The sequence below is a fragment of the Euwallacea similis genome, chromosome 7 (genome assembly GCF_039881205.1).
Source record: "Euwallacea similis isolate ESF13 chromosome 7, ESF131.1, whole genome shotgun sequence".
NCBI lineage: Eukaryota > Metazoa > Arthropoda > Insecta > Coleoptera > Curculionidae > Euwallacea > Euwallacea similis.
The window spans coordinates 1,118,501-1,136,645 of record NC_089615.1 but is presented as its reverse complement, the minus strand read 5'-3'; the positions used below and the strand labels follow the sequence as shown (position 1 = coordinate 1,136,645).

At 36.7% G+C, this 18,145-nt stretch overlaps 1 protein-coding gene across 1 annotated transcript in view; it reads left to right on the top strand.

The window, feature by feature from the left end:
• Positions 1 to 18,145, top strand: part of Camta (Calmodulin-binding transcription activator) — a 179,387-nt gene that overhangs the window by 140,637 nt on the left and 20,605 nt on the right. The window contains exon 5 of the mRNA XM_066391703.1: positions 9,943 to 10,010. Within this exon, the coding sequence (XP_066247800.1) occupies positions 9,943 to 10,010 (68 nt within the window). The remainder of the gene's footprint in view (positions 1 to 9,942; positions 10,011 to 18,145) is intronic.

Sequence of the window (18,145 nt, the reverse complement as noted above, 5' to 3'; positions counted from 1 at the left end):
AGATTTTATGTGCTCAATTTAACATTTCCAGGTTCGCTGCTTGAGCATTAATGCGGAATGTTTAATTTTGAAGAATCTGTGTGTTCAAAAAGAAAAAGTTCTGGTTAGTTCGCGCTCTTAAAGGGAACGGTTATATTTGTTCATTCACAAGAAATTTTAAGAAGCGCATAAATCGTTCTTTTACAAGTTGAACCTTAAGAATATTTGCAGTGATAGTTTTAGTTTAATCTGGAGTGTGACAAGTGTGTTGAAGATAGCTGCGATTTGTTGGATTGTCCACAAAGTCATTTCGTATTTTACGATGTAAATGAAATACTTTTATTTCACTAAAAATGATAACTTTATGAAATTATGTTTTGCCCATTTTGTTCAATAATTTCTCCATCTTTGGAGCAATTTCATGACAACGCACTCATAAAAATCAGATTGTTTTTTCTAAGTACGTCTTTATATTTTCATCAGGCGTGGAGGTTTTTTCATTAAGAGCATTTTACAGCGATCGAAACAGATGATAATCCGATGGTGCTAGGTCTGGGGTTTAGGTTGGATGTCTTATTCCATCCAAATTGTACCAATTTTTGGCGGACCGTCCTGGGCGTTTTTTTTTATTTCATTACTCAATTTATCCAGTTGACTGCAGTGCTTTAATCAATGTTTGATTCCTTGAAAGTAGTTGAAAATACACAACACCTTTGTAAATCCCACCAAACATAACATAACTTTTTTTTAGTGAATGTCCGCTTTTGGAGTGTTTCTTACTGGCTAATTGCGCTTAGTCCAAGATCTTTTACCTATTATATTGTTGTAAACGATCCATTTTTCGTCACCTATTATCATACTTTTCAAAAATGGGCATTTTTTTCTCGTTCAGAGAGTGAGCCGCAGTTTTAACACATTACCACCATAAACATCACATAATTGTTTATGATTCTATTGTTGCATTTTTTTTTGCAAAAGTAGTATTACACCATATGTTGAAAATTTTTATTATTATTTTTCATTTTTGAATCAATAATAAGTAAACAATTTAAGGCAGATCAACTCACACAATGGAAAAATACCTCTATAGACCACCCAATATTTTCGAAAAATTAGAGAAGATTGAACAACATTACCCCCATATTAGAAAAGATTCTGAGCCACTTGACGATCGTTCAACGAACACTGCATGTACTAAATCTTAAGGTTCCCATATAAAATATTCATTATCAAACGTACGTACATCACCAAGCAATTTTATCCCAGATTTATGGGGCATGGGGTAAATAAACTGGGCTAAGTTTTTGTATCCCACGAGCTTGCAAGATGATTGGGCCTACTTTGTATCCAGAGAAGCCATCAATAATAAACGACTCTGGATAAGTTGAAACTTTAACCCAGCGAACACTGCCGAGCTGCAAAGTTTCAAGGAAGTTTGCGAAATCTTTCAAAGTCATTCCCTGATAAATTAAAATATTCTTTATGCATCGCAAATGAAGTGTTGTGATAATTTTAATTTTTTCTGCAAACTTGTTATTGAGACGTCTTTCGAAGAGCTTTGAACAGCATATCTGAGGATTTTCAAAACTCCTCGCTTTGACTGAAATGCGACTGATTAGAACAAAGAGAGTTCCTTTATATCGGAGATGTATTTTTATCGATGCTCTTTATAAAAGAAATAACAGCTTCAGGTCAAATATAAAGATCTGCTGCAAAGAGATTAAAAGTTCTAAAGGAAAGTAATTCGAAGATAATTGGATCATTTTTCGTAGGCTTGTCGATTTGATTACGTTCTTTGTTTTCTCTGTCCAAGATAAATACATCAAGAAACTATTGTCTTCATGGAATAATTATATTTCCCGCATTTGAAGCGGATCACAATATTTCGGACAAGTTTTCTAAATCGAGCAATTTGCGCTATTGAAGCTACGGTTTGCAATTTTGACAAATGGCACGATATTTTTTCGTATTAAGGTCGATTTCTCCAAAATCACGTATAAAAATAAGTCTCGTTACCAGAGAGACAAGACATGGCTTCCTGCTTTGGCGAACAGCTTTAAGAAAACAATTACTTTCGATGGAAAAGGAGAAATAGAAAAGAGGAATGAAGAAAAGCAGCACCGAGGCTCACGTACGAGTATTTATCAATTAAAACCATTGATTCGCTGCTAGAATTCGATATTAGGGGACAGTAAATCATTTTAAATGGATTTGGTGGCGCACTTGTTGTGATTTTAAAGATGTTATTCAATTGTGGGCTCGGCGTTAACTTGGATTGGTCCTTTGTTCCGAAGATAGAAATAAATTGAAAATTTCCCCTTTCTCTCTTTTTTCCACCGCTCCTAAAATCGTTCGTGGTAATATCCAATAAATAATTAATACTTTTACGTCCGATTTGACCATAAAGGGCTCCACATGATACTCGATTACGGTCTTAGCACAATAAAGCCATTTATTTTTATTTAGTAATGTGCGATGAGTAAAACTTAAGCAGCACGACAACACAATACACTCCAGGCAGGATTGATATCTAACCAAAAACATATTAATTTTGAGTCATCCTATACAAGATAGAGCCACTTTTTTCACAGAGGGCAAATTCGTAGACATAACAAACCTAACAGAGACAGACATATGACTTATCATTAAGCAGGACGAAGTAATGGATCTAAAATGAAATGTTATACTGGGTGCCCCGTTTACTGCATCAGAGTTGCTGCTACTTTTCAAATATAATCGGCAACGTTGCATTACTGAAAATATCTTAGTCAATAGAGCAGAAACAATATTTGCAAGTTTTCAGAAAGAACATGTGTCCTGTTTTCCGTAAACATCATTGACTATGAATCGCCCCGTATACGAGACACGGGTTCGTACATCCCGGCCTAAATTGCACGTTCCTGGGAACAAACATTGAAATAACCGATTTTTTTGCCGCTATAAAGAGCTACGCGGGCCGTTTGATAAGTCAGTGACTTTTTGAATGAAAGATATTTTTTCGGCCAAAAAACGTTTTATTTCTCAACATAGTCTCCTTTTAGCTCGATACATTTAGCCCAGCGTTTTTACAATTTCTTTTCCCTTCCAAATAACAGGTTTTATCAAGGTCTTCAAAATAGGCGTTTGTTTCAGTGATGACCTCTTTATTCAACCCAAATCTTTTACCGCCCGGGCATTTATTCAGGTTTGGAAACAGAAAATAATCGCAGGGGGCTAAATCTGGAGAATATTCTGGGTGGGATAGCAGTTCGTAGCCTAATTTATGGATTTTTGCCATGGCAACTACACACGTGTGCACCTGTGTATTGTCTTGATGGAGCAGCGCTTTTTTTCGTCAAATGCAATCGTTTTTACTTCAATTCAAAATCGAATCTGTCCAAAAGCTCTGAATAATATTCACCAGTGATCGTTTCAAGCTTTTCAAGATAATCGATGTGAATGACACCACGTGCCTCCCAGAAAACTGTGGCAATCACATTGTTGGTCGACAGACCCATCTTGGCCTTCTTTGGTGCACGTTCACCTGGAAAAACCGACTGTTTCAATTGTTCCTTGGTCCCTGGTGTGTTGTGATGGATCCACGTTTCGCAAAGACTCATTCGAATTGCGGCTGAACATCGCTAAACATTCTTTTGAAATGGTCACACTGAAGCGCTTATGGTCGAGTGTGAGCAATCGCGACACCCATCGCGCGGATAGCTTTTTCATATCCAAATATTCATGTAAAATGTGATGTACCCGCTCAGTTGAGACGCCTACAGCCTCAGCCACTTCACGCATTTTCATTTTCTGATCGTCCAATATCGCTCCATGGATTTTACCGACAATTTCTGGCGTGAGGACCTCTTTTGGACGACTTGAATGCTCTACGTCAGTTGTGCTGGTACAACTACAATGAAATTCAGTAAACCACTTCTTAACCATTGAAATAGATAATGTAGAGTCCCCATAATATTTATCAAACCTTTCCTTAGTTTCGGTGATGGTTTTTTTACATAAAAACTAATGCTTGATCAGCACACGAAATTCACTTTTTTCCGTTTTCATCAGAATTCACGAGGTCGTTTGTTTTCAATGGCTGTTAAACACAAATTAAATGACGTAGCTTGCTCAAAATTTGACAGTAGTCTACTAACAAATGACAGTTGACGGGAGTAGTGTTGCATTTAAAGTTATTAAGCGAGAAATTCAAAAAATCACTGACTTATCAAACCGTCCTCGTATTTTAAGCGTTCTATTTTTTTAATAACTGTGTTCCATTTAGCTGCAGTCCGAATAGTTAATAGGGAAATTATTCGAAACACCGGGTGCCTCATGCTCGAGCTCTCAGAATTTGGTGCAGAGAGCGAAAACAAAACGAATGTCCGAGAAAAAATTTTGAAATTTCAGATCGGTAACGTGGGACAGCAAATAAGAATCAGTTTAATCAAATGAAGGAGTTTTGAAGCTCTGCTTCAACGTGATTTAAAAGAGCTCAAAAATGCGCATCTTTTCCAGTTTCAGTTGTCTTGTACCGTTTTCATAAAATCCCCATAAAACCCACATTATTTGGGACACTCTATGTATAATTTTTTGTTAACCAACGCATCAAAGCTGAATTTTGTTATTGTAAATAAAAATATTTTGAAATAATTTTTCACGTTCGCACCATTGGCTGCCTTGAATCACCTAAGATCAAGACTAAGAAATGTCTGTGGTTGAAGCACATGATTGCACGAAGTACGAACTCGTTGGAGTTAAAATGTAATAAACATCAAGTAGCGATGTGTTTGATTAGCTCCCATCATAGACAACCCAAAAACCTGTGACTCCCAAGCTGAAATGTACAATAGGGTAATCGTAAAACGTTGATGGTGAATAACACGACCAAAAGGTTTCTATTTCGTGTTTAGGATCGTTATGAGAAAGTACCCACTACCATCTTAGGCATGAAGAGAAACCGAATATCCGAATATTTACGGGCTATAGTGGTGGTTAACTTTTATTTTATAGTCTATTTTATGCAGCAAGCTATTTGGGCTGATTATATTTCTGTACTGGGAGCATCGACTTTTATCGTTGTGACTTAACTTTTCTTGCCTATTTACTTCTAAATACTTTTTATGAGCTCGTATTGTGCTTTTATTAGAAAATAGTTTGATCATGCTTTGTTCAGAATTCCCTATTCACGAATTTGGATAATTGTTTTCAAAGTATTTGGAAATAGGTGTGGGTAATAACCATGCCAATTTATTTACCAACTCGCTCCTGTACCAGGATTAGAATTATTCATTGCAGTAGTTTAAATTAACTCAATAAACGGGAATATTCGTCAGTCAGCAGAGGGGAAATGGGTGAATATCTAAATTAGATATAAATAGCTCATATACTAGCTAATATACATTTTTTAAAATTTGCGATCTCCCTGATTTTTAGAATAGTAAAATAAAGTTAAAAATGCTGAGACACATCGACTTTAGGATGAAAGAAGAAAACGAATAACGAAAAAAGTTATCACCCCCGTTCGACGATAGGGATGGCACCCCCTTTTTTTAATAGGGAATATGGGCCAAGTGACACATTATTTTCAAGGTCTTGAAATTATCTAAACAACCGTGCTAAAATTTTAGTTTTTTTATTCAAATTTAGTTGAAAAAATAGGTTATTTTGTTTTATGGTTCGATAGTTTCTTGACTTTCTTGACAGGTAGATTGACAGAAGTACCATTGAGTGACCAGCTAGATATCCAGATCTTATACCTCTTGACTTCTTTCTTTGGGGATACCTTAAAAGCATGGTTTGCATGCTTCCTGTACAAGATCTTCAAATATTACATAGAAGAATTGTAGAAACTTATCGAAACATTCCGTAATAGATATTGAAAGAAATGCAACAAAAGTTTGAAAACCGTTTGTATTATTGCTTGGAGAGGAATGGAATGCCTTTCGAACATATCTCGAAAAATTAATAATTATGAAAAATTTGAATAAAAAAAGTAAAACTTTGGCACCATTGTTTAGAGAATTTGAATACCTTGAAAATGAAATGTCACTTGACCCATGTTCCCTATTTAAAAAAAAAACGATAAGGTTACCACCTCTACGATATACTTGATAGGGGATAATAACTTTTTTTTATTATTCATCTTCCCCCTCTATTCTAAGACTAACTTGTGTCAGCATTTTTAAGTTTTTAAAATATACGCGATATACTGTGTGTTCACAAATAGACTTCACTACACTTGTAAAAAATATCATTTTTAGTTTTTCGAAAAAAAGTCATTCTTCATAATTGCTTTTAATTGTTGTATAAATACGATTTACGTTGAGAAACTTTGATTTTGATGTACAGGGGGTACAAAGAATGTAAAAAATGTAGATTTTCCAAGTTAAAAATTTTTGAATCAAACTTTTTTGAAGCATCAAAAGGAAAGAGCTTAAACGGAGAAATCGAAAAGTCGAATGAAGTTTTTCGATAGGATTTGTGGAAGGAAAAAAAACTAATTACTGACGCCATTGCTACAGTGACACCAGATATAATTCATAATGTTTATTACACATTTCGCGAAAGGATGGAGAAATGTGTCGACGTTGGGGGGGTTCCGTTTTGAATAAATTTTACTGTCTGTCATTTATCTCTGTGTAATAAATTAAATAAATTATTGACTTTTTTCAGCGAAGAAATTTTTAAATAAAATATCACAAGCAAAAGAAGTTATGGAGAAGAACTTTCGAAAAACTGAAAATAAAATTTTTTACAAGTACAGTGAAGTCCATCCGTGGACACACAGTACATGTAGTTTACTCGAAGATAAAAACAAAATGAAAATTCTTCGTTATACGGTGAGACTGAAAATTCTTCCTCAAGTGAAGTTTAAACTTTAAACCCATAAATTGTAATTTCTTCTGGAAATCGACTTGAAAATGAGAACGCTTTATTACTTACGTGACATTCAGGATCAAAATGATTTTTGATGTTTTCTTCTGAACTCTGAACTCGTCTGAAAAAAAAATCAGAACTAATTAGAACAATTCTCTTTCACTGTAAAAACGGAGTGATTTAACTGAATTGTGTCACAACGTACTCATATAAAAACCTTTTGGTCCCAAAAAGTTGGCCGGAAATAAAATCTGCAGCACCAAGTGATTTGAGTGTGCCATCGTAAAAAAGGCGGCATATTTTCGAGGGGAATATGGAAAAAGATGGACGAGGATGTAATATACGACAGCTGTGTTTTAATTATTATGTGTCGTTATTTTATTTTAACGCGAAGCGTGAGATACGGCCACAAAAATACGATTTGATGTTCGTTTTACTAAGCCCCTTGAACAAGACACATCTTCGAACAGCGGGACGTGCGATAATTGCGAAGCTTTTAATGTTTCGGAGTGGTAATTATGGGAAAAATTGCTCATTACGGCCTTATTAATGTTAGTTTGACCCCCACTTTAGGAATATCCTGTGTGGGTGGTCGCCACTTGGCGAGCCAAACCTTCATCCGCATATTCTTTCTGCAGGAGTGTTACGTTACAAGGTGGCAAAATTGCGTTGTTTTCCCTTTTTGCCCACAGCTAGTGTTCGCTAGCCGCACACCTCCTTCCTTCTATTTTAACTTTAATATATGCTATGCAATTTCATTATTCTACGAGTTTTTTAACGTATGTTTTACCATATGAGTTTCTAATGGAAACAATCGCCTCGGTAATAACTCGAACGCCTCAGTTTGAGGTTTTCACGCAAATAATAGCGAATATTTCTCCTGTATATTAAACTGTCCATTTCAGGGATGCAATTATCAAAAAATTACAACGGTAATGCCCGGCAGGTGCCGATAAGTGCCCGGCAGGTATCAAGCAATGTATCAATGCCAAGGGAAAAATTGAGTTTTGACAGTAGATTTTAAAGGTGTCTGGCTTCGTAAATGATATAAGCAGAATGTGTGGCGTGTATTTGGGAAATAATCCCCGAAGTCGTGTAGTAATAGCGAATGTTTCCCTCCTGTGTTAAGATGGCCATTTGCGAACTGCAATTTTCGAAAAATTACATCGGTAATTGCGCGGCAAGTACTGATAATTCTCTATTAGATGTCGATAAGCGTCCGGCGGGCATCAAGCAACTCATCAATGCCAAGGGAAAGACGAAGTTCTTACAGCAAATTTTAAAGATGTCTCGCTTAGCAAGTCGCATAAGTAGTATGTATGACGCCAATTTCCTTTATTCGAGAAATACTCCGCGAAATAGCATTCGTGCCTCAAAATAACCAGATCATTTCGCATTCAAGCGTGTTTTCTTTAAAAAGCGCATTCGCTCATTTTCATCTGATGTTAAAAAAAACCCTCCGTCTTCGGCGTCAGAACAAAATGTAAAAATAAACTCGTATAATTTTCGAAAAAAACGCGTTTTCGTGCAAAAATTGCCGGCAATTTTGGTGCACTTCATTGTAACCCCGAAAGACACAGGTAAATTAAACGGGGGGTCAGCGAAGAAGCGGCAGTACAGCTGCTGCCTGACACGCCAATCCGTCACTCGGGGAAAATTTCTAGGCGCGCATTAAAAATGAACGCACTGTATAAAGCAAAGTGAAACAAACTTCGCGGTCTTCGTGGCTTATTCGTGAGGATATTTCACGCCTTCTCAAAAAGTAAATTTCGGAGCCAGCCCTGTGCCCCCTAAACAGAGTAATTATACAACGTTAAAAAAAATGAGGGAATAATATTAGGTTTGATGAAGGGATTTTAATGCTGAGGGTGTAATAATAGACCATGATATTTTAACCAGAAACTTAATTACCAGTCAACGTTGTGGTGTGGTATACAAATTAGCCTTCACATAAGCGAATGAGGAACACCATGGCAGTTATCCTTGGCCAGTAATTATGCTCATTTTTCTCAAGTCGTCCGCCTAGTGCATTTTAGAGCGATCAAAACAAATATTGCAGGAAGGCCTGTAATTCTGTTTACTATTTATAGGATAGCAAATTAGCAACGACATTTTATTGACATTTAGGAGGTGAGAAGCCTCCATGCGTTGTTACTCTACGTATAATTTAGGGCGGCATTTTTAACGTTCCCAGCTTTTTCAAAACAATATCTCTGTTCTGTGGTTAGAGGGAGGCATAGGTCAGAGCTCTGAATGTCACGTTCATTAGATCCTTTTTACGACCGGCTAATTACTGTGGAGCATCATCTTACATCAATCGGTCCTTAAATCTCGGGCCATTGAAGCCGGTCTTGGCAAACTATTCGCGGACAATGTAGCTGGAATAGCAAGAATGCTTTCCCACAAGTTCCAAATTTCCGACACTAAAAACGTTAAACTTGCTTACTGACCGAATTAAAGTTTTTGTCCTCAAACTAGATTATGTGCAAACTCACAATAAATCTAGCGGCGTCAAAGTTTGTATTCACACACAAAAGTAAAGATAAGGAGCGACCGTGGCAGCTATATACCAAGAAAAGCACAAAAACAGGGGTAAATATATTTTGTTTGTGCAGACGGGGAGACATTGATAGCGAGACAAGGGTTGAACTAAAGATATATGGAGTTAGACCGCCACAGAGGGTAGTATTAATCACTGGAACTGAGAAGGACTAATTAAAGACTTTTCCAGGACTTTGGAGTTTAACTACCTTAATGTCGTCTCACAGAGTTGTACTAAATGAGAGGGAGTTAAGTTAATTGAATATTATTAGTGCTGGAAATGTCTACTTTAAATTACACCTCGGGTTCAGGAGATGTGGAAAATTACTCTTGCAATACGATATTTTTGATTAATGAATCTCATCATATAACACACCCAGCATCATTAAGACCGCCCTAAATCTTAATGATTCCAGTTTGTTTCACCGCTTCAAAAACCAAAGATTTATTTTACGGGTGATTTCAATCTAAGTCGCTAGTTCTTTGTCCAGCCAAAATCGGACTGCATTTAGCCTTTGAAAGGCCAGTCGACAACAAATAACTCATGCTCTTTCTCTTTTGCAGGAAATCGCCGCCATCCTTATCAGCTTTGATCGGCACGCGGAGTGGCAGAGCAAGGAGGTCAAGATCAGGTCAGTATTCGAAGTTAATTTCTGTGGCCTCTTTGCCTTGTTAATTCTATCGGTAAACATCAGTTCTTGGCTAGTCAGTTATACAGGACCAGATTCCCGGCAATAAAAAACAATTTTCTCAAAGTTGAGAATTCGTTAGACTAATCTGTTGCTAACGGCCCTATTAATGCGCAATTGCTGCTAATGTTGCCAACTACCATGGAAATTAAGAAGCTGATCCGTACATAACCACGATTCGCACGTTTGTGTTTATTTACCTTATTATAAGCCCGAAAAGTCGATTATTACCGTCGTTTTGCGAAGCAAGTCGGGCGCCCTTCTTGCTCTGCGAGGCAAGAGCGCTTCGTGTTATGGCTGACGTGTGATTGTCTCGCCCCAAACATTCAAATTTCACCAGATTAAATACGCGTCCTACGCATTCGTAGTTTGCAGACTCTAACGCCATCTGTTGCTTCAAATTGATGGTAATGATCTTAAAGGCGATAGAACTTCGAATTCTTCACCCAAACGGTCAGTCGATTAGAAATAAAAGACTCGAAGTAGCATTTTTTTTGTGTGTGATTGTGTTTTGATGTGACTATTCACTGATGTTAAAAATTCTATATTTTGCTGGATATTTCCTGGATTGCGGTAAAGTTGAACAGTCATGAATTACAAATTACGCCTTTTCCAGGAGGTCTGCGGTGATGTTCTCGCTATGATCATTGCGAGTTGGAATTATTAAGAATGTGGTGGGTTAAGTGATTCGTCTAGAGAACCTGTCTGTGGAATGTCTGGGAATAGTCATTGTTGTCACAATCTCTCGCTGTCTCTTGACACAATTTTCTGAGTTTCTTGTGACGGTTGGGAAACCTCACCTCAAATAGAAGGAAAGTTATAGTGAGAGAAGACTTTAATGTAAACTTCTTTTCAAGCGATTGTAGGTCCAAAAAATTGAACGATCTACTGTCTTCTTTTACCTTTCAGGTTATTGACCTACTGGGGGGAAAACTATTTAGACAACTTTTTAGTTAACTTTGAGGACAATATCAAAGACCAAGCATTGGACCCTAGCATATCCGGTAATAAAGCCATACTTTTGGAAACAGACCAATAAGCCGTCAAACAGAATATCCTTTCGGACCTATATTGAGAGGGGAAAACAACAGTTTTATTAAGTTCTGCAAGAGATTCACTCCGATTTTATTAACACTGAAGGAACCGATCCAAATGGCAAATTCTGTAAAGTAGTAGTTGAGCTAAGAGAGTATGTCAAAGTTCATATGGATTAATATAAGTATGACTTTTTTGTAGTTTTTTTTTAACTTTCTTTGATACCGATCTTATTGCTGGTACCGCTCTTTTTGATTTGGTCATTTCCACGGCAGAAAAACCAGCGGGGGTACTACATGTAAATCTTTTCCCACATGAAAAAAAAAACATTTTTCGGACTATCTGTCTAATGAAATTCAGAGCCCAAGCCGCGAGAGGCCAGTATCCACAACCCAAGAACCAATCCAGATGATTATATTATTAGATTTATATGAAAATTTTGTTACCCCTCCGCACCTAAGTGCACTCTAAAGGCCATTAACCCAGTTGTTGTGCTGGGATTATGTTTTATTCCTAGAACCCATGCCGGGTCTCTCTTTTTAGCCTATCCACAATTAACGATCTGGATAGAGCGATATAAAATAAATAATACTAGCGGGAACTCCTGCTAGATTGCTTTCCCTAACAAAAAGCATAGGCATTATCAGGCGAATCAAAATGATGCCCTCGGGACTCTTTTCGCTGTACGAGGTTCGGTTTGTGTTTTCTTAACAAATATTCATTCTACATTTAGTTATTCGAAAAACACTCTGTCAAAAACAGTGCTCGGTGTATGATAAAATAATGCTGAATTTACTTCGACCTCGGAAAATACAGATAAAAAGTTTCATTGGACTGTAATTAGTGTTTATTCTAATCCGCACTAATGGATTTTATTTTAATAAAGCTTCAGTGCCGAGTTTTGCCCTAAAAGGCAAAGACTTTCGATTCAACTACTAACACGGTCCTGGCAAAAATGGCTTACCTGAATTAACCCGAACTAACCTTTTTTTCTGAGGTTGAGGGGATCTGCTATCCAGACGTCGCCAATTTTGCTCAAGACAATCTAGTTTACCCACTGTGTGTCGAGTTGGCTTTCCTATCCAGGAATCACCGACCGACTAAACCCCCTTTTCTCTCATCCGGGATTGCCGTGAGGCATTTCTTTGAGCTGATTCCCTGTTTTTCCAGTTCTCAGAGTGCTAGGTCGCAGGCTTGCTTTGACTTCATTATTCTTCTATGCTGTTCCAGAGATTTTGGGATTTCAGTATCATGTCAGCAATGTTCCCCTTTAGTCAGTTCACAGTCCATTTGGCTTTCGACTTGTTTTCTTTGTTCGTGCCATTGTTTACTTCGGAATATTACATGTGCTTTGGGTTCGGTTTCTTTCCTATTCTACACAAATAATTCCCAAATGTCCCACATCCTGTGATCACCTGAGTTAAAAAATAGACATTTTTTCCCCGCTTTTTGCAAGTCCACGCCCTTGAGAGTTGAGAGAAAGGACTCCGAACTAACCTTTTTTTTTCTTTTCCTGTAGAGGTCTGGGGAAATGCATTTATGCACATCAAGTCTTAATGGTTCGATGTTAGTTGGCCTGATAATGTGGGACTCATGGTTTTAGATTAAGAGCCGAATACCCACTAAAAACCCATGCTCTCTCTTAGCCCTGAACTCCCCGGGAAGCGCCACAAAGCGTTACTTCGGAGGGGAGGGCGGCTTTCCTCCGGTCTCTTTTTCGGTAGTCCTTTTTCACTGCGTTTGTTTTTAGTTCTTTTCTTTCTGTTTCTTCGCATCACTTTCTTTCTCCTTCACCACTTTCGCTATTCACTCCTCTGTCGCTTCCCAATTGTTTTCATTCTCCACCATCATCTCCACGACATTGGTAGGCGTTATCGTTCTTCCTATCTCTCTTTCTGTTTTCCATCTTTGTTCTTCCCAGTTTTTACACTGGAAGAACGTGTGCTCCGCGTCATCGCTCGCTCCGCAATACGAACACGCGTCAAACTTGTACTAACCTGAACTAACCCAAGCTAACTCAAAGTAGGTTTCAATCAATCATACATGGCCTGCCTCAGAAGTTGTTTAATTTGAATTAAAAGTCAAATAAATGGTGCTAAACGCTCCATTTCCCCAAATCCATTGTCAAAAGTTCACCTTGGTGGGCTTTAAACAGCCACTTACCTATACAACATTGTTACTAAATCAACCTCAACACCATTGTTCCTCCGATTATTTACAATGGCATATCGAAAAATGAGCACAAAGCAAGGTGTTTTCCACATCTGACCCTCAAACAAACCACTTGCTCAGCTGTTCGCAAAATTGTAAGCATTGTGACGGTTGCAGGGGCTACTTTATTTTATTTATTTAGTAAATTGGAAACAAAATTAAAAACAAACAGTTTAAACGAAGAGGGCCACATTTTACAAATAAGCAAATATTTTTGTCAGCAAGTCTCTCTTAAGCTCCAAACAAGGTTGTCTGCTGCATTAATGACTCGTAATAAAATGAATGTCGATATTAAGCGTAATGTGATAATTTGAGTAGCAACATTACCAGTAAGTCGTATGAAGCAAATTGGCCATTTAAAGGACCACAACAAATGGTCGTCATTAATATCTGCTGAAAGATCATTATCAGATAGATGAAGGTGGAGCAGAAAGCGGAAAGGAAAACACCGCACACAACACACAGAGTTTCAGAGGCTGGATGGTCTGGTGTATACCCCATACGGCGGAATAATACAAAATAAATATAGCTGGGGAAAACTTTTGTTTAGTTTACTTTTGCCGGCGTAGGGCATATTGTATTATCAAACGAATCAAAATAATGGAGGAAGGTTTGCGTTCGAGGCGCGCTCCCTTCTGTTTTTGCTCAGCAAATAATCATACCCTTCAGTCTTAGAACCAGTTTACGTATGAAAGCAACACGCAATTTGCCAGTAAGTACGAAACCAGAGGAGGCAGAAATGCCAGGAAAAAAATAAGTGGCACACAATATAAACAGAAATTTCAACAAATAGGATAACTAAATCTTTTCCCTCGAATCCAACGAAATGATTGCTGCGGGAATTACGGAGTTACGTAGCTGGCATTTATAATTGTGACTCTGAGAACCCGCACGTTCTCAAGCCTGAACCAAAGCATCTACGAAGATCAAACGAGACCTTACCGGTACATGACAACAACGATCAACCTGAATACTGAGGGTGTCCCATTTTTGTTGTAATCGTGGGATACCTCGATTATTACCAAAGATAGAGAGGTGCAGTTTTCGCGAACCTTTATCACTTTTTAGTGAAACTAATGATAACGTTGACACAATTGTTCCAGCTATCTTAGTTTTTGCACTACTAGGTGTTTTGGAAAGTATTGTGTTTTGGGGCCCCCCTATAGTTTGAATATGCGTTAAGTTATTGAAAAAATAAAGGCACTGTCGGATAGATTTTTACGTAGAATCCATATTTTATTTATAATTCATAGTTTTCAAGATATGGACCAAACTTATATTTTTTATGGGACGTCCTGTATATTTTTACTTGTTCTGATTCCTCTGATTTTCCCCATTCCAAAAATACAAAACTCGATATGGTTATTTCAAATAATAATGTCACAAATTGACATTTTCTGAAAGTTAACATTACGTACAGTGGCGGCAAAAAGTATTTGCACACCGCGATTTTCGCGATTTCTAAGTTTATTGTTGTCAATAAAAAAAAACACTTTACATATAAAGAGTATATTAAATAATTATATGGTCTCTGTCAACCAAAAGTTTATACAAATTGAATATTAGTGGGGAAAAAAAGAAATGATTAAAACCGCTTGGAATAAAGTATTTGCACACTGCAACTGGCTTGAATTTTTAAGGCTTACAAAGCTTTAATATTTAGTAAAAAGTCCATTTGTATCAATTATCGCTTGTAAGCGTCTTGGCATAGAATGGACCAGTATTTGTATATAGTTGCAATCAATTCTTTCCCATTCTTCAGCTAATATGTCTTTAATTTGATCGCGTCCTGAAATTGTATGTTTCCTGATTCTTTGATCTAAATGGTGCCATAAGTTTTCAATTATATTAATGTCAGGAGATTGTGGTGGTGTATGCAATTGTCTGCCAACATTATATAATAGCCATTCCTTGGTTTTTTTGGCAGTATGTTTCGGATCATTGTCCTGTTGGAATATATATTTATTTTCAATGCCCATTTTGACAGCACTTTGCCTTAAGTTATTTCGGAGTATGTTGATGTAACTTGTCGCATTTAAATTCCCTTCTATTGGAACAAGCATACCCACCCCATGGTAGGAAACACAGCCCCACACCATAATATGTCCACCACCATGTTTCACTGAAACTCGAACATTTTGTTTCTTTAATTCTTCATTGCGTTTTCGCCAGATTGTTTTCCTACCATCTGAACCAAACAAATTGAACTTGCTCTCGTCTGAAAAGATGACATTTTCCCAAAAAGTTATCGGCTTGCTGATATATTCCTTTGCAAAGGCCAGGCGCTTTTTCCGGTTTGCTTCACTGATGTATGGTTTTCTCCGAGGAACTCTACCATAGAGGCCTTCCGAATTCAAAGAATTTCTTATGGTTCTTTCACTAACCTGGACTCCAGTACTAGTTCGGACCATATTTGCTAAGGTTGATGCGCTTATGGTAGGATTTTTGAGAGCTTCATTTTTTATTTTCCTCTGTGTTCTCAAATTAAGCTTCCGTGGACGTCCTTTGCGAATCTTATTTTCGGTTGTACCTCGCTCCTCATATCTTTTGATAATGTATCGGACAGTGGAAAAGTTTAACTGAAGGTAGTCAGCAATTTTCCGATAAGAATTTGCCTGATTTCTAAGTAAAATCACGTTTGCTCTTGTACCAGCACTTAGTTCTCTTGTTTTCACCATGTTTGCGAACTGAATTATTTTTAAAACTACCTATAAGTTATTTGAAACATCGAGAAATATTTTAGTGATATCGATGGAAAAAAAGAAATTTTTAATACACCAATAAACAGATAAAAAAATCCGAGCAGTTGCAGTGTGCAAATACTTTATTCCAAGCGGTTTTAATCATTTCTTTTTTTTCCCACTAATATTCAATTTGTATAAACTTTTGGTTGACAGAGACCATATAATTATTTAATATGCTCTTTATATGTAAAGTGTTTTTTTTTTATTGACAACAATAAACTTAGAAATCGCGAAAATCGCAGTGTGCAAATACTTTTTGCCGCCACTGTATGTATAATGTGCCATAATCAAGAGTCAGCCACATTTAAATACATATAATTTATATGTTTATCTTAGATTTATTTTTATGGGGGTATTTAAAAAACAGGATTTATCGAAGACCACACAAAAATACGGATGGTTTACGCATTGCTACAGAGGAAGTTTTCCCATACCTAGAAAAACACCCGGTAATAGTTTTAAACGCCTTAAATAGAATGTCCAAACAATGTGAAAAATGATTAGAATGTGCACGGAAATCAGTTTGAACATTCGCTTTAATTAACATTATTATACAGTTAAAAAAAAAAGTGATAAATTTGTTTTTGTTGGTAATATATTCATGTTGTAAAAATAAGATTATATGTTGAGCCCTTTCATAATGCATATTGTTAATTAAATTTTAAATGTTAATATAATTATTGTCAATTATAACGTCATTATATTTATGATAACAATTATAATGTCAATTATATTGTCACTAATTATTTTGTTTTAAATATGATCGCCTCTAGTAATAATTATTCTAACAGAAAGTGTCAATTTGTGACATTATCATTTGAAACAACCATATCGAGTTTTGTATTTTTGGAATGGGGAAAATCAGGGAAATCAGAATAAGTAAAAATGTACAAAGTGCCCCATTTAAAAAAAAACATAAGTTTGGCTCATATCTTAAAAACTATGAATTATAAATAAAATCTTAGTGCGCCACTGAATTCTACGTAAAAATCTCTATCCCACAGTGTTTTTACATTTTCAATAACTTATCGCATGTTGAAACTATGGGGGGGGATAAAATACAGTATTTTTAAAAATGTCCTGTAGTGCAAAAGTGTAAGGTAGCTGGATCAATTCCGTCAACGTCATCATTAGTTTCACTAAAAAATGACAAAGGTTCGCGAAAACCGTATCACTCTATCTTTGGTAACAGCCAAGATTTCACACGATTACAACGAAAATGGGACACCCTTACAGTCTACCGCTCCATTTAAATCTATCTGAAGAATGCGTCTATTACTGGACACAAATCGCAACTGTTGCACACGTGTTCCAAAGCATATTTCCATGCGGTTTCTTAATGTTTTAGAAATTTTTCTATTAGAGACGTCCCAACATCAAGCCTGCTAAAAATTCTAGAAAACCACCGATAAATGCAACTTGTGCCCCACCATCATCATTACCTACCACACTGAGCCAAATATCATTTTTCAGTCACGGAAATGCACGTTCAGCACCCAATTTTCTAAAGCCGTTTTACATTCATTTCCTTATTCGCCTTTAGCCAACACGCTATTTAGATTGGCCCTCAGGGTAGAGTGGAGTTCACTTTTCCTCTTTTTGCTTCGATAGTTACATACGCGTACACGGGCTCGAGGATATTTGGGAGCTATTTACATTTCTCGAAAATTAAATTTGTTTTTGACGTAATTGCAAGACGAAGGAGAGCCAACACAGAATCAAAATGTGAACGGGAACATTATAATTGAATTGGGTCGCGTTTTCTTGTAATTACTCACGAATCAAATCTAACTTTACCGAAAGCATTATCCCGTAAATCGCGTATAAATTTAATGCGAACGTATGCAAAAGTTTAACTATCTTCCGTAACCGATTCGACTGCTTTCCAATGAAGTTCGGGACATTAATTCCAGGATTAATTTACTGAATCCATTTATTCACTTCCTTGACAAATATTACTTAAAAACAGTACGACAAATCCTAACGATTTCAGTCCGAAATGTGTAAAGCTTCTAAATAAAGCCGGACCCTTATTACACCCTGGCGACCATTGTCAAATCGATCCTAATTTATTTCACTAAATTTCAC